General features: G+C 41.5%; 1 protein-coding gene across 5 annotated transcripts in view; it reads left to right on the forward strand.

The window, feature by feature from the left end:
• Positions 1-17,341, forward strand: part of FGGY (FGGY carbohydrate kinase domain containing) — a 532,436-nt gene that overhangs the window by 297,703 nt on the left and 217,392 nt on the right. For 4 of the 5 annotated variants that reach the window (XM_027852828.1, XM_027852831.1, XM_027852829.1 and 1 more), the window contains one exon: positions 9,008-9,136. The exons of the other annotated variant lie outside the window; for it this stretch is intronic. In XM_027852828.1, coding sequence (XP_027708629.1) covers positions 9,008-9,136 — 129 coding nt within the window. The remainder of the gene's footprint in view (positions 1-9,007; positions 9,137-17,341) is intronic. 5 annotated transcript variants of the gene reach the window in all.

Below are 17,341 nucleotides of genomic sequence, written 5' to 3' on the forward strand. Positions count from 1 at the left end.
CACACACACACACACACACACACACACACACACACACACACACACACCCAGGTCAAGATCTTAAAGTATAGTTGGCTTTCCCATTCTAGGCATATCTTTAAGGGATTGGGGGATTTGGGAGCCAACCCATGATTTCACTGGTATAAAGAAACCCCAATGGGAAAACCACTTCTAGCTATGTAGATAGATACCACTTCTTTGGCATTATAGGCTTAGAGTTGCCTATATTGCACACTCTTGAACTCAACTCTAATTCCTAGGTCCACGTATTATACCACAGGTACCTCTCACAATATTGTATCACATTGTTTATAAAAGTTTATTATTTTCTCATTGTGCTATCATAGGATAATCATAACAATATATAATGAGAACAACACTATGGCTAGTAAAGCCAAAAATTATATATTTGTGGATACAGATTGAAAAAACCCCAGGAATGTGCAACCAGTTTCCTCTTTTCTTTGTCCAATCTAAGTGGCATTTAGCACAACATAATCCCTCCAAGATCCTTCACTGGGTCATAAGTGCCTCTTTTGCACCGTCAGAAGTAGAGGTTACCAAGAAGGAGGGATCCAGTTTTCAGAGAGCTGACATCTAATGTCTAATCCTGTTTCTGACTTTTCTGGGAGCTCTGTTCTATGCCTGCTTTCCTTCTTGGGTCTGGTAAATACTGATCTGCATTTAAGTAAGGTTTATTTAGCTGTTTCCTAGAAAACAAAGGAACTCTGTGATACCTTAGGGGTATGTGAACCCCAATCTAGCTTTTATCCCTCCTAAGGAGAGTCACAGTTCTGTTAACCACCATAATACATCTCTGTCTCCCATCCATCCATCCAGTCATTAATTTCTTCTGCTGACATTAGGAGAGAGGAGTGTGTGTGTGTGTGTGTGTGTGTGTGTGTGTGTGTGTGTGTGTGGTGTCTGAAACCATTCCCTAAGTGCTCATTAGTCATAGATAATTGAAAAACTAATAGGGAAAGATTTTGTGTAATAGTAGCCCCAATATGGTGGTTGGTTTTCAACCACCCAGTAATTGTTCACCATAGCTTTGGATGGCTAGAAAGGAAGCTAACAATGTGCCAAGTGCTTTAGTTGAGAAGGACTTGAGGAAACTTATGAGCCACCTGCACAATTGTGCTGCTGGCCCCTGAAGGGGATTAGGATACATGTCAGTTTTAGGATCATGATGGCAGGTGGGTCAGCATGGAGTCCTCTTCCTTTCACTTTTCCTGCCTTACTATTGAAGTGCAAGGCTCTGATGACACCTGTATAGAACCATAACTAACATTTATTTTTCCACCTGGGGCAAGTATAGGTGGTAACCTGGAGTGGGTAAAGGGAAACTCACTAGCAGAGGAAACAAGGCTATTTCCACCACATTTGGGGCAAAAAAGGCAGGGCATTAAGTGACCTATGCTCACTCTCTAAATCTTCTGCCATGGAACCCAGGTGAACCCACTCTGGTTAAGACTTTTCACATACGTTCCCTAAACTTGATTTTAAATAATATAGGTATCACTACACAAGAGAGGAAATGCTAAAATATCTTTGGCCAGAATGTTTTGGGAAAGGGAATGCAGTGGTGAATTTAATGTTCTTCACTAGTTAAGATTCAACTGTAATGAAATAAGGATAATAATGAGAAGAAGGAAAGGAAGAGGAAGAGGAAGATAACTTTAAGAAGCAATGAATGAAAAAGTTAGTTATTCATTGCTTATTCTATGCCTGGCACTTGGCGAGGCTCCAAGGATACAAATATGAAAGCAAGGTAGTCCCTGCCTTCAAGGTGCTTACACTCTAATGCAGAGCCTTTCCTGAAGTCCTTACCCAAAATCACCTTGCACATATTCTTTAATAGAGCTTAACCCCTTGCAAGCAGAGACTATCATTTCAGTTTTGTATCCCACAGTGTCTTACTTAATAAATGCTTGTTAATTGATTGGGGAAGGGAAGAAGAATTTATTAAGCACCTACTATGTACCAGTCATTGTGCTAAGTGCCTCACAAATCTCACTTAATCCAAACAATAGTTAGTATTATTAGCTTGAGTTTACAGATGAGGAAACTGAGGCAGATAGCAGTTAAGTGACTTGCCTAGGGTAACACAGTCTACTAAGTGTCTGAAGTTAGATTTGAACTCACGTCTTCATGACTTATCTACTGCATCATCTAGCTGATTGGCTGAAGAGGAGAAAATGTCCATCCTGGTATCAGCCTTTTTCCTTCACCCTACCCAGACCTCAAGGATCCATTGGGCACTGAGTTATTTCAGAGAAAATAAAGACAAGAACTTTGTGACTGATTGGGCATGAGAGAAAAAGAGACAATAAAAAGTCAAAAATGATTTAAACACGAATGCTAAACCATAACCCAGGAACTGGTTTTGCTTTTTAAGATACGTTTCTGATATCTTAATTCCATTAGACTGTAAACACTTTGAGGGTAGAAACTGGCTTTGCTTTTGCATTTATATCATGGATCACTTTGAACTGTGCTTGACACCTGGCCAGTCATAATATATCCCTTTTCATTGCTGTATTTATTTGTGTCCTCAGTTCTCCTGTGCATTGTTTCTCTTTTCTGTTTTGAGTAAAATGTAAAATCTGTGAGAATGGGGACAGTGTCATTCTCATCTCTTATCTCCAATGCCTATATCACAGTAACTAGCATACAATAAACACTTAAGAAACATGTACTGGTTGACTGACTAATGCTAAAAGTTGACCTGAGAGCAACAGAATATCCTGATTATTTGAATTTCTTTGGGGCTTTATTGTTTTCTTAAAAAACATATCTTGTTAGGATTAAACTGAAATGCAATCAGATATCTTGAGGGAAAAAGGAATTGGGTGTTCCAAGGATGTAACTGCTAACCATCCCAAGATTGAGCCATTGGTAAGTGATGGTGAAGGTTCTTCTTTCACCTCAACAGGTCAGTAAAATACAATAACCACCGATCTCTCTCCTTAATGTCAATGCATTGACATGCCAATGCCAGGTTAATCTACCCAAGAAACTGGTTGGATCATGTCATTCCAGTGCTCAAAGATTTCCCATTGCCACTTCTAAAGAACCTGACTTTTTAGCATGGAATTCAAAGTCTTCCAATCTAACTTAGACAAGTGTTGCTGTAGATAGAACTTTGGGCCTAGAGTCAGGAAGACCAGAATTTAAATCCAGCCTCAGATACTACCTAGCTGGGAAACCTGGGTGAGTCACTTGATCCCTATCTGCCTCAGTTTCCTCATCTCTAAAATGGCAATCAAAATAGTACCTACCCCCTGTAAATCATTACATGAATACCATTATTATTATTTTCAACCTACCAATCTAACCTGATTTCACACTACCTTTGTTCTGTCCTCTGAACTCTAGCTAAACTTGTTGACTCACTGTTCTTTGAACATATCAAGGTGAGGCCTCATTGCTTATCCCACAGTAAAAGCAATGTAATTTCCTAGTGGGAAGTTCTCACACCATTGAGGGATACAGGAAAAGCTTCACATAGAAGATGACACCTGAGCTAAGCTTTGATGGTGACTAGGGATTTCTACAGGTGGAAGTGAGGAGGAAGAGTATTACAAACGTGGTATTCAGCCTGGACAGTGACATCAACGTGGTAGATGGACAACTAGGTGGTGCAATGGATAAAGTGTCAGGCCTGGGGTCAGCTAAACCTGAGTTCAAATCCAGCCTCAGACACTTAATAGTTGTGTGACCCTGGGTGAGTCACTTAACCCTGTTGGCCTCAGTTTCCTCATCTGTAAAATGATCTGGAAAAGGAAATGACAAACCATTCTAGTATCTTTGCCAATAAACCTCCAAATGGGGTCATGGAGAGTAAGACACAACTGAAAAAATCATTGAAAAATGACAAATGGTAGATAGAATGTGAAGTGTAGGGAGCAGAAAGTAGCCCGATGTGTGAAAGCAGAAATAATATAAAATTATTGTATGAGAGTTTGGAGTTAGTGTCTGAAAGATTTCATAGTAGTACGTTTGTAGTCAGAGGATCTGGGTTCAAACCTAGCTTCTTCCTGCATAACCTTAGGCAAACTGTGTCTTTCTGGGCCTCAGTTTCCTCATCTGTAACACTGGCAGGTTCTACTAGTTCACCCTTGACCACACAGGTAACAAGTCAGATAGGGTTCTGGTCCCCTGACTCTAGATTCAGTATTCACTGCGGTAAACCATGATAATTTGTTCTCCATGTTAATTCTTGTTCATTTGTGTGATGCATCCTTGTAGCCTGTGAGGCATCTGTCCCTGAGTCTCTGGTCTCCGTGATCTCCTGTCAACTCCCTGGAAATTCCATCTACTTGATCTGAGGAACCTTGGCCTTTGGCCCCCAGGCTTTCTTTAATTGTTAATTTCCAAACCTTCCTGATGTCCGGGTCCTAGCCCAAGGACCGGAGCCTCCTGTACTTTCTTGGCCCCTGAGCCTGCCTGGTTTCCCATGCTGATGGACCAGTCCCAAATTGTTTTCCTGCCCCCAGGATTCTAGCTCCTGTTCTCTGCTTCCATTCTATCTTCCACCATTACACACTCCAGACGACAGGTACATATCTGGGGTTTACTTCCAAAGAAGAAGAAAACACACAGGCTCAGAAATAATCCCCTGGGACAAGACAATTAGAAATATAAATACTATTCTTTGCTCCAGGGGATGGCCTTCTGGGTAGGGGAGCATGGGAGGAAATTAAGATGAAGGTGATGAAAAGAAGAAAGATGGCAATAAAAATGAAAATAAATGAAGCATAAACAGAAAAGAGCTGTACAGTGCAATTTGGCCAACTGGCCTTCTCTTTGGCCTTCTCTTGCTCTTCCCACATGCTACTCCATTTGCCCTCCTTGAGCCTTAGCCTAGAATGCACTCCCTCCTTGCCTATACCTCAGATCCCCTCTCTCTCCTAAAGTCACAGCTCAAGCACGGCCATCTACAAGAATCCTTTCCTGGTCCTCCCAACTTCAAATGTCTGCCCAAGCTAATTTGTATTTAACTATTATGTGTATATTTATATTTATTCTGTACTCCTTTTTTAGAGTATAAGCCCAGTGCAAGTAGATATTGCTTCATTCTTTGTACTTTTTATCCCCAGTGGCAGGGAAAATGCCTGGCACATAGTAGGTACTTAAAATTTACTTATTGATTGATTGGATGTCACATTGCTCCTCGGCTATTCAGTGGGCTACAATTTCCTAGTCTCTGCTAGGTCCATGGATTCACTACGTCCAGGAATGTCTGGTTCCATTATAACTTAAAAAAAAGAACATGGTCTTCTAGTCAAGCCAACAAGCATTTGTTAAATGCTGACTATGTGGGAGCCTCTGTGCTAAGTACTGGGGATATCAAGATAAAGACAGTGCGCTTGCTTTCAAGGACCTAAAATCTAATAGGAGAGACAACATGCAAACAGCTGTGTACAAACAAGATCTAGACATATCTTGGAAATAGTCTCAGAGGGAAGACACTAACATGAAGGGAGATTGTAAAGGGCTTTTGGAAGAAGAGGGATCTTAACTAGGATATGAAGAAAGCCAGAAAAAACAGACACATTGTTTGGTAACAATTTTGGGATTTGCTCCCATGGAGTAAATCCAGGAGAATTTAAGCTTGTGGAGGACAAGGATAGAAGGCTATTTCCAGTGCCTTCAAAGATGTTTCTTAGAAAGACAAATAAGGCGATTGGTGGCATTGAGTTTACAGGGCAAGAATAAGAGAGGACAAGTGAATAGCCCAAGTCTCAATTTGTATTCTTGGGACATCAAGTAAATGAGATGAAGACTTCTACTATGTTGGGTATTTTTCCTGGGGTGAACTTACGGGGAGATGTGGATGACAAGACACAAGATGGGCAGGCATGGACGGACTGGGATCTATATCACTGAAGTGAACTTCCAGACAGATGATCTCAGCTTAGCCGTGTTCCAAGAGTCAAGACCCTGGCACACAAGCAGAGAGAACTGCCCAGTCCTCAGGATCCCACGACTCAGTTTCTGGCAGGTCCAGGCAAGGGAGCCTCTCTCCAGCCTACTGGCTGATGGAGCTGTGACCTCATCACCATACCAGACAAAGCAATCAGTCAACTTCACCCAGGTTTGGCTGGGGATCACATTGCCTTGGCCTGGAGTGGACATAGTATGTTCCAGTAGATTCCCTTTGACTGATGGACAACTTCAGGTCACTGAAGCAAACCATGCCTTCTGACCCCGATCGTCCTTCTCGTCTTCATTCCACTAATACCGAGACTCTGCTCCTGCCATGCTGGGCCCTGAGAGGTGAGCTTTCACCTTATCTCAGTTGGCACAACGCCCTCATCCTTCTCCCAGACACTTCCAAACCTTGCTGTCTTCACTCTGGTCATTGGCCTCCACCTCCCTCGGCCCCCTTTTAGTTCCCTTTAAGGTGTTATCTGTGCCCACGGGAACAATCTTGCTGGCTATTTTCTGCATCCTTAGTGTGTAGCATAGTGCCTGGCACATAGGAAATGCTTAAGAAATGCTTTCTCCTTCCTTCCTTCCTTCTTTCTTTCCTCCCTTTCTTCCTTTCTCACTCTTTCCATCTCTTTCTTCTTCCCTCCCCTCCTTCCTTCTTTCCCTCCTTCTTTCCTTTATCCATCCCCCTTTTCTTCATTCTTTCTTTCCTTCCTTCCTCCCTCCCTCCCTTCCTTCCTTCATTTCTCCTTTCCTTCCTTCCTTCCTTCTTTCCTTTCTACCTCCCTCCCTTCCCTTGGGAATGTCAGATCTGGAAGAGCCTTCAGTGGCCATCTAGTCAATATGAATAAGAAGCCACTACACTATGTCCCACAAGTGGTCCCTTTCTTACTTCCTGAAGACTGTTGGCAAGATGCTAGATCGATTCACCATGCAGAGCAGCCCTACACCAACAAGTGCTCTTGCTAGGACCGTACCAGATGTCATCAACTACCCTGAATGTCTTAGTGCCTTCCACCATGCTGCTGGGCCTTTCCAACCACCTGACCTTGGGAGTTTATCTCTGGGAGGAGCTAAGCATCTAAAAATAACATTCTTTAGGAACCTACAATTTCCCATCCTGTTGATCCTTCCCCAACTCCATCTTTCTACCTCTTTATCTGAGAATTATAACCAAATAGCCACCACTTTGCCTCCATAAAGGACATGTAAATGGACTGCTCTTTCATTCTCTCACCATCTTGTGACTTTCCAGGCCTTACCTCCCTTTCCTGGTCACTGCTTCCCAGGTATAGTTTCTTGTCCCACTTGAAAATAAGCTACTCGGGGGCAGGGACTGTTGAGGCTTTTGTATTTGTATATGTGTATTTGTGCTTGGCACATGATAAGTGCTTAGTAAATACTTTTCATTCATTCATTCAAATCCTGCTTCTGATGCTTATTAGCCTTATAACCAGGGAAAGGCATTTAATCTCTTTGATTCTCAGTTTCCTGGTCTGTAAAAACGGAGATAATAATACCTGTAAGTAGTCCCTACCTCACCAGATTTTGGTGAGACTTAATTGAGGTAATCTTTTATTCTCAGTTTTGTAGCTTATTGAATATATGACCTTGCAAAGGGGTGGGCAAGGAGGAAAGGAAGAGACATTTATTAAAGTCCCTCCTTTGTGCCAAACACTGTGCTAAGCACTTTTAAAAAATATTATCTCGTTCAATCTTCACAACAACCCCGGGAGGCAGGTGCTATTATGATTCTCATTTTATGATTAAGGAAACTGAGGCAGACAGAGGTTAAGTGATTTGTCCAGGGTCACACAGCTAGTGAGCATTTCAAACCACATTTGAACTCAAATCTTCTGGACTCCAGGCCCCATACTTTATCCACTGTTCCACCTGCTTACCTTGGGCAACCTCTCTGTACAAAGTTCCCTGATTTGTAAAAATAAAGGGTTGGAATACAAAATCTTTGAAAGCCCTTTTAGCCCAAAAATATGATCCTGTTATTCACAGACATCAAAGCTCTATGTTGCCTTTTAATTTTTTGATATTTCTTCAATAGATATTGATATAGTACCTACTCATTTCAGGGGAGAGAGATGAAAATAAATAGTCTTTACTTAGACCTTCTTGTATGTGGAAATATGTTGATTAATGAGTTCTAACCTGTGTCATATTATTTCACGTATATAAATTTCTCCTCCCCAGTAAGGTTGTACCACCAAGGGTAGGGCCTTTGTCTTAACAATTCCCAACATAGTCCAGGCTACATAGGAAAGCATTCGATACAGTAACTCCTAGACCAAATTCCTGACACATTCCAAGGGTTCTTATGCCTTGCTTTGCCCGAGGGTTTAAGAGATTCCCTTTTTTCATTCATTCTATTTTTATAATTGTGTAATGGGGAAATAACTGGACCCCCTTTCCTTTGGCAGGAAGCGATTCCAAAGGTAGACTTCCTCCAGCTCCCTATCACTACAAATATAGGCCCCACAGGAAGAGTATTGTTTGTGTGTGTGTGAGTTTAAAGGAGTATTTATTTAACATCAGTCTCAGAAAGAATTTTTATAACTGGATGAGTTGCATTAAGCATATTACGAGTTTCTCATGGACAGAACTTCCCATCTGTTTGAGATGCCCTATGTGCCTGTAAAAACATTCTGAAGTTTGATGTTCAATATGGTGGGGCCCACGTCTAAGTCTTTAGCGTGAGCAACTAGACTTCACCAATCAACTGAGAGGCGTCATGGTGCAGTGGGAAGAGCTCAAATGGAGTTCTCATAGCTGAAGAAGGTCTAATTCTGCCTTGGCCACTTACTATCTGTAAGATAGTAAGACCCATGTGGGGGTCTCTTTTTTCTCATTTCTAGAGTGAAGGGATGACACTAGATTCCTCCTAAGGTTCCTTCTTGGCCTCAATCCAAGGACATTTTTCAGGACTGGGGAGGAGGAGAATTCTGTATCCAACATAAATTTGGGAGAGGGCAATACTGTTGAGAAAAAAAAATCATGACAATTTATCTTTATTTTTTGTTATTGTTTGGTTTGGTTTCTCTTGTGTCTGTCTGTCCAGGAACCCAAGTGCTATCTCCTGGAGATCCTCTTGGCAAGGGTCTCACCCCAGAAGCTGCTAAGGAACTAGGCCTCCCTGCAGGCATTGCTGTGGCAGCATCATTGATTGACGCCCATGCTGGAGGACTAGGTATTGTTTTTTTTTTTTTACTTGTTTTGTGCGTATCCAAGAAAAAGCAATGCAATCATGGTGTTTGAATTGAGTGGTCACCATGCTGCTTTAGCAAACCATGAGAACTCAGCCATTGGAATCAAGATCCTTCTGGTAATGAGGCTTTTGGGGATAAATGCTTATTAGACTGTATAAAATTGGAAATAGATTTTTATTCTTTTTTGCTAAGACTTGATTCAAGGTAGTTTTAATATTGCCTTTTCTGGTTGCTTCCTCTTGTAAACTTCAATGGCCACCCACATCCCAGAGAAACTTGCCTAAAGTTTAAATTTTTGTCTTGTAACCCTGGGGCAGCTAAGTGGTGAAAAGTATAGATCACCTTGGAATCAAGAAGACTCATCTTCATGAATTCAAATATGGCCTCAGGCACTTACTCGCTGTGTGACCTTGGGCAAGTCACTTAACCCTGTTTGCCTTGATTTCCAATGGCAAGCCACTCCAGTAACTCTGCCAAGAAAACCCTAAATGGGGTCAAGAAGAGTTGGACAAGACTGAAAGTTGACTAAACAACCTTGTAACCCCACCCAGCATGCGCTATCCTGACAAACTTGAATAACTTAAAAGGTCAAATCTCATCAGTTTAAATTATTGGAAAAACTTCCATAGTCTGTAGACTAAACCCATCACCTGAGAAGCTTTGCATTGTGACTTCAACCACATGTCTTGGCAGCGGTAAACGGAGCTTCAGAAGAGGAGGTCCAGATGATGTCATCTCAATCCTCACTGTGGCAGAGATAGCCAGTCATGAAGAAGACACACCTAGATTGCTCCAGATTTCGCTTTGTCATTTTGCTAATTATTATAAATGACCCTGTCATCTCTCACTCAAGGTCTTCAGGTCTTCCTGACTTCAGCTGTGGTGCCTCTTAGCTGCCTCCACGTATATGTGTAACTATCTCTCTATAGAGTGAATGTATACATAGAACCTACATCTCGACATATATGAACAGATATGAATAGACATGCTTGTATATGTATTCCCATATCTGTATATATTCACACACACACGTGTGTGTGTGTGTGTGTGTGTGTATAAATCCAAGGTAATTGGGGGGAGCACCAGCCATTGGGGTTATCAGGAAAGGCCTACGTAGAAGGTGGCCAATGAACTGACTTCTGACGGAAGCCAGGGATTTTAAGAGGCAGAGGAGGAAGTGAGGAGGTAGGGCAGACCAGGCATTGGGGACGACCCACGCAAAGGCCCAGACACCAGAGATGGAGTGCTGTATGTGAAGGCTGAATTGTCTGCACTCTAGATATCTGTCTGGAGCAGTTTGGGAAGAATTCTGCTTAAAGGCAGAGGACCAAACTAGGCCATCCTCCTCCTGATGTCAGAGTGTTTGGTGCTCTGGGATCCTGGTTGCAATGGCAAGATGCTCAGAAAGGCCTTGTGGTCTCAGCAAGTACTGAGTGTTCCTGTGCTCTGGCAGTGCCAATATCTCATGGCGCATGTGAGGCCAGAGAAAGAATCTCTGAAAGTTTACTCAGTCACACCTCACCTGACAAGATGATTCAGGATGCTTAGACACCAGCCTGGGCCCTCCTTATTCTCTGGCCTTCTGGGTCACTTTCCTCAAGACTTGAGGCTGTGTTGTTTTACTGAGCAAAATGATTTGGTATAATCAATGAAACCCTCAACCAAAGGGCAGGATGGAGTCAGGGATGGGGCTGTCAAGACATGGCCCAGCAAAACAAATCTGAAAGGTCTGGTGGGCCCTCTCTGTGTCCTCATCATTGGGCTAGGCCAAGTCACTCAACAAGCTTTAGCCTTGGTTTCTTCATGTGTAAAATGAGGGGGCTGGATCAGATCACCATGTCCAGGTCTGACATCCTTATCTCCTAAGGCTCCATCTGGCTGTCAGCCTCACCTCCCTCACCTCGGCCCTCATCTTATCAGCTTTCCAAACCAGAAACCATGCCCTGGGGCACTCGAGCCATTCACCCTCCCCTCCCCAGCGTGCCTGACCTGGAGTCCTGCTGTTCTGGTCAATGGTTAGTTAACTTTACCTGACATCCCTCCCCCACCATCTTCTCATCATCCCCCTTGCCGCTGTAAGCAGACCTCTCATCCATTTCCTTTTATGGATGCATATTCAGATCAGCTCTTTAAGGAACCCTTTGGTTCCACTCACCATCCTTGTAACTTTCCAAACAAAGGCACTACTCAGCATCTACCCCATCCCTACATGTGTTGTTTCCTCTTACTAGAATGTAAGCTCTCTGAGAGCAAGGACTACTTTGCTTTTGTCTTTGTATCTCCTGCACTTAGCATAGTGCTTGGTGTATAGTGAGCATTGAACATTTTTCCTTCCTTTCTTTTTTCCTTCCTTCCTTCCCTCTTTTTTTCTTCCTTCTTCCTTTCTCCTTCCTTCCTTTTTTCCCCTCTTCCTTTCCCCTTCCTCCTTTCTTTCTTCCTTTTTTCCTTCCTTCTTCCATTCTCCTTCCTTCCTTTTTTCTTTCTTCCTTTCCACTTCCTCCTTCCTTCCTTCCTTCCCTTTTGTCCCTTCTGTTTTCAAACCAAAGAGCCTATTAAAATAGAATATGCACAGATGATTTGCCCAGAGATTACTTAGAAGTGAGAAAAAAAATGGATATTAGGTCTTGCTGATGATTTTTGGTCGCTGTTGGGAGGAGGCAGAGGGCAGGTAGTAGGCTCATCTTTTTCATTCTTAAGGAATTTTGTTCAAAATAGGTCCTAAAAGGAACTCCTATTCCCCCAAGCCTTCCTCCCTTCACAAACTTCCTATTTCTGTTATAGAAGGATTTACCATCTTTGCCTCTCCTTTTCCTCCTATATTCAGGTCTTTGCCAAGTCTTCTTACTTTTACCTCCACAACATCCCTGACGTCTGTCTCTCGTCTCAATTCACGCTCCTGCTGCACTGGTTCGGGCCCTCATTTCCTCTTACTTGGACAATCACTGCCCTCATCTCTCTTCTCTTTAACCCATACCCTACACAGCTGCAAGGCTGATATTCCTAAAGCATAGTCTAACTAAGTACAATGCCTCCAATGTCATTTCCTACCTTATCACAGTCTTACGGCTCCCTATTGCCTCTAGGGTATATTAATCAATAAATAAACAAGAACTTATTCAGTAGGGGGCAGCTAGGTGGCACAGTGGATAAAGCTCCAGCCTTGGAGTCAGGAGGACCTGAGTTCAAATGCAGCCTCAGACACTTGACACTTATTAGCTGTGTGACCTTGGGCAAGTCACTTAACCCCCATTACCTCACCAAAAAAAAAAAAAAAAAAGAAAGAAAAATTTAAAAAAGGAATGTATTCAGAACCTACTAGATTCCAGGCACTATACTTGGTGCTGGCAATATAAGTATAAATGAAATTATTTAGATAGCTAAGTGGCACATTGGATATAGTGTTGGGTCTGGAGTTAGGAAGACCTGAGTTCAAATCTCATCTCAGAAACTTACTAGCTGTATGACCTTGGGAAAGTCACTTAACCTCAGTTTGCCTCAGTTTCCTAAACTATGAAATGGAGATAATGACTGCACCAAACTTGAAGGGTTGTGAGGAGGACCAAATGAGATAATATTTATTTTTTTAAAACTTTAACTCAGTACACACACACACACACACACACACACACACACACACACACACACACACTTTCTCCCAATTACTTGTGAAAACAATTTTTAAATATTTTTTAAAAAGTTTTGAGTTCCAAATTCTATCCCTCCCTCCCCTTCAGTCTGGCCCTTTGACTAATTTATTATTAGTCAAATTATTTATTATTATTTATTATTATTTGACAAAATTTATTATGATTTATTATAATATTGTTAATTTATTTTTATTTATGATAATTTATTATAATATTGTTCATAGTCTTTGGTCTTTCTCTTTCATAATATTTTGCCAATGAGGTTGCATTCTAAAGCAGAGTTTCTCTTGGCTATCATGTTTCTCCACTGAGTATAATTAAACGTTTCCCAATTAAATGACTTTCTTAGCTTTTTTGGACTCTTCATCAGAGTGATTGTTTTTATATCAGTTAAGTTTATCTAGGAAATAGTTATAAGGTTTTTACTTTTGTTAATTTTCTGTTTTTCATGATGAAGTTTTTTTTAAGGTTAATCTGAAAGTTATGTGATTAATTGTATAGAGTTTCTTTTTTTCAAAATATAGTTAGTATGACTTGAAAATAGAAGTTCAAAACATATTTAAACCAGTTCTTAGGAATCATAGACTTAAGGTCTTAAAACCTTAGATCATAGATTATCTGGGCTGGAAGCCCTCAAACATAGAATGTCAAAGCTAGGAGATACTTCAGAACAAAAGATGCCAGAGCTGAAAGGAATCTTAAGTCATGGAATAGCCGGGACCCTAGAACACAGAATGTGAATATTAGAAGGGACCTTAGAATATTAAATGTTAGCACTAGAAGAAGCCTTACAAGATCATTAGCTCTAACCCTTGTTTGACATATGATAGCACCACCATTCAGAGGAATTCATTTAAGCTCAGACAGAGAGATCTGGAATCAGAATAATCTGTGGATTTTGAATTATCATCTAGAACCATGATCTGGTGTTTTCCCCACTATAAAATAACAGACATTTCCTACCAGATTCCCTAACAGATAGGTGGGCATTGTGGTGGGGGTGAGGGGCATGCCCAGACTTCAGAGATAAACATCATCGCAGGCAGCCATGTTGCAAGCAGACCTTTGGCATCATACTCTTCTAGGGCTAGATGTACTTTGTAAGGTTATAGTGTCAGACATATCTCCAACACCCCCATTCCTGGGATCCTCAAAGTACCTTAAAATAATATATGTCATATAATCATGACATTTATAATCTGTGTCCCTATGGATCATGGATTTCAAGTTCAAAGTGGCCCTAAAAATCAACTCTTTAATTTTATAAACTGAGACCCAGAAAGATGAAGTGACTTCCCAGGTTCACACTGTTTGCAAATGGCAGATTAGGGAACCAAACCTAGGTTGACTGACCCCAAATCCAATATTGTTTCTACTCTAGTATTTGTGTCCAATGCCACACTCCTTGCTTCCACACAATATAGGTAATGCCTTCCCCAAAAGATCGTTCCCCAAGCAGTGGGTGTGTTTTGCTGTTGCATAAAATAGTTGCTACTCTTTGATAGAGTCCATGTGAGAAAGCCTATAATGAGATCACAACCCGTCAATCAATCCATTAAAAAACCATTTATTAAGCTCATACAATTTGCTAGGTACCACGCTAGGCACTTCCAGAGATATGAAAACAAGAGGGAAAGATTTTCTACCCTCAAGAAGTTTACACAGCATAAATGGACACAAAATGTATGTGTATGTGTACATACATATACACATACACACATATACAGATATACACAATACTATTTATTATATGTACTAGAATGCTATTATAATGTGTATATATGTGTGTATACATATGTGCATGCATACATGTGTGTATATATACATGCATGCATACATAGATATCATATATATGAGATAAACACAAGGTTACTAGGGGAGGCACCAAGAGCTGGGGTTATCTGTAACACCTTGATGAACTGCCATGTTCAAGGAAGGAGGAAGAAAACCTCTTCAGTGATCAAACATCCAAAATGAAAGCTTGCTTTGCTCTTTTGTGACTGATTAGTTACTTAGTCTGGTCACAGGTAGATAGGAAATGGCCGGCCAATGGAAGGAGCTTTGTCTGGGCTCTGGGAGGATGGGGTGCCTCTGATCTCATTTCTCACAACTGTCAATTTCCGAGCTTATGTAATCAATGTGAATGTGATTCCAAGTTTGTTCTTGCTTCCTGTTACCCAGATGTCTGGAAAGACAATAATAAAGTTTTATACTCACCCTGTACCTTTCCTAAAGGAGCCATGGCAACATATCCCCTGTGAAGTGAAGGCATAGATGGCATCTTCAGTAAATGCTTGCCCAGTGAGTGAATAGTGAATGAATGACTACTGAGGAAGAGATGACTGCCACTTCATTCTCTCCACCCTCTGCAAGGAAACCTGGATGAAGCAGGAAAATAGTGGTATTTTTCATTGAGTCATGTCTGGATCTGAAAATGAGTCTACCACAAAGACCCAAGGTCTGCATCCTCCCTGCTTCCTCTGCATGACACGTTTTCAGCCAAGATCTAACCTCACACCGACGTTCCGCATGTGCGTGTGTTTGATTCCAGATTTCGCCTTCTTTGCCAAAATGTGGAACTGGCTGCAATCATGATGCTGAGGCAGTTCAGTCTGCTCCTAGATGAGGATTGATTTTAGACAAGACTTTTTTGGATGATGAAGGAATAGTCATAGCCAGCTTGGCAAGGAGCCAGTGGCCTGAATCCCCCAGGCAAAGATGACTTTGTGCTAGTGGATGATCAAGAACACCAGCTTCCTCTGTTGTACTCTTTTCAAAAGGAGGGCAGACCATCAGTAACTGAGGTTTGAGCAGGATTTATATGATGTGTTTAGATAGATAGATAGATAGATAGATAGATAGATAGATAGATAGATAGATAATATTGTTGTTGAGTCGTTTCAGTTGTGTCTGACGCTCCATGACTCCATATGGGGTTTTCTTGGCAAAGATGCCGGAGGGGTTTGCCATTTCCTTCTCTATCTCATTTTACAGATGAGGAAACTGAGGCAAACAGGGTGAAATGACTTGCCCAGAGTCACACAGCTATTAACTGTCTGAAGCAACATTGAAACTCAGGCCCTCCTGACTCCGGGGCTGGCACTGTATATACTATACCACCTACATATATACATATATGTGTATGTATATATGTATATTAAATATATATGCATGTATGTGTGTATGTATGTGTGTGTTTCAACACACTTTGATCAGAAAGAGACTAATGATGTATGCTTATATATTACTTTATGAAACACTTTTCGGGCATTCATGATGGTGTGCCATGTTTACAACTAACCAGTGATAAAGCTGGGGCGATTACTCTGCTCATTTTCCAGGTCTAACCACGAGGGGGCGCTCATGAGTGAGTCTGGGTACTAGCGCATCACTGAGTTGCTCTGTTAGACTAACTCAGCCAACAAAGCATGTGCTATTGAAGACCTCAACTAGCCCAAAGACCCGTGGGTGGAAGTCCGTGCTCCTCCCTTCCAGTGATTCACCTTTATGCTTTGGACCTACCATAGCAGAATCTTTTGCCTCTTTTTGTATCTCTAGGACTTAGCCCAGATCCCAGTACATAGTAGATACATAATAAATGTTCATTGATTGATTAATTTTCCCAAGGTTACAGAGTCAGTTTCTTTCCTGGAAGAAGAGGGAACTAGACTTTGTTTCCCCACCCCTAGGTCAGTAACTTTTTCCACTGGACGTTGCTGCTTTTCTTCTGTAACTTATCTGCAGTGCTCACCTTACCTGGGTTGGCTGCTGAGATCCCTCCAGTTCTAAAATTCCATAATTATATTTCTCTGTGACTGTTTATCTTCTAAAAACTGCTAGTCTAAAGCCTAGTTATAATAACTAGCTAAGGTACAGTACAGTATCTCCTAAAGTCCAAGAGGTTCTGCCCTCTTCAGCTTTAGGGAGATTAGATTAAAAAAAAAGAAAAAAAAAGTTCTGAGCTAATCAGCCATGACTTCAAGCACCCAGGTAAGAAAATTCCTAACATTTAGGCAGAGACTGAGTCCTTTATCTTATTTTACACTCATATCTATTACTAGTTAATGCCTGGTTAAGTGGTTGAGGTAAAATTTAACTTACTAGAAAACATTGAATAAGGAAGCAACAGGTTATATTCTGGCGGTGCCTGGGGTGTCCCCAGTTGGGGAAGTTAGGGAAAGAGCTTATTTTTTCTTGGGACTCTCCCTCAATCTGGATCTTCTGCTCTGAGATGCTTATACAGCTGATGACTCCCTTCCATATCTCTCTTCTTTGCTGCCGCTCTGTTCTACCTGCAATCCTTGGAGGCCTACTGCAAATGGCATGCTTGCTCCAGCTTTCTTTTTCCAGACACTCAGAATCTCTCCTTGGTCCTAAGATAGCTTCTTTCTTTTATGCAGATTCCTTAGGGCACAGTCCAGGCTCTTATACGAGGGCTTTGATTGATTCAAGGAGGTGTACAGGCCCAAGTCACACTTGGTTTTTATTGTGTGAATCAATCAAGAAAAGGTCTTACCTAATAAAGGTCATTTCCTTTAA

This window comes from Vombatus ursinus, unplaced genomic scaffold (genome assembly GCF_900497805.2).
Source record: "Vombatus ursinus unplaced genomic scaffold, bare-nosed wombat genome assembly UNPS02009824.1, whole genome shotgun sequence".
NCBI classification, from domain to species: Eukaryota; Metazoa; Chordata; class Mammalia; order Diprotodontia; family Vombatidae; genus Vombatus; species Vombatus ursinus.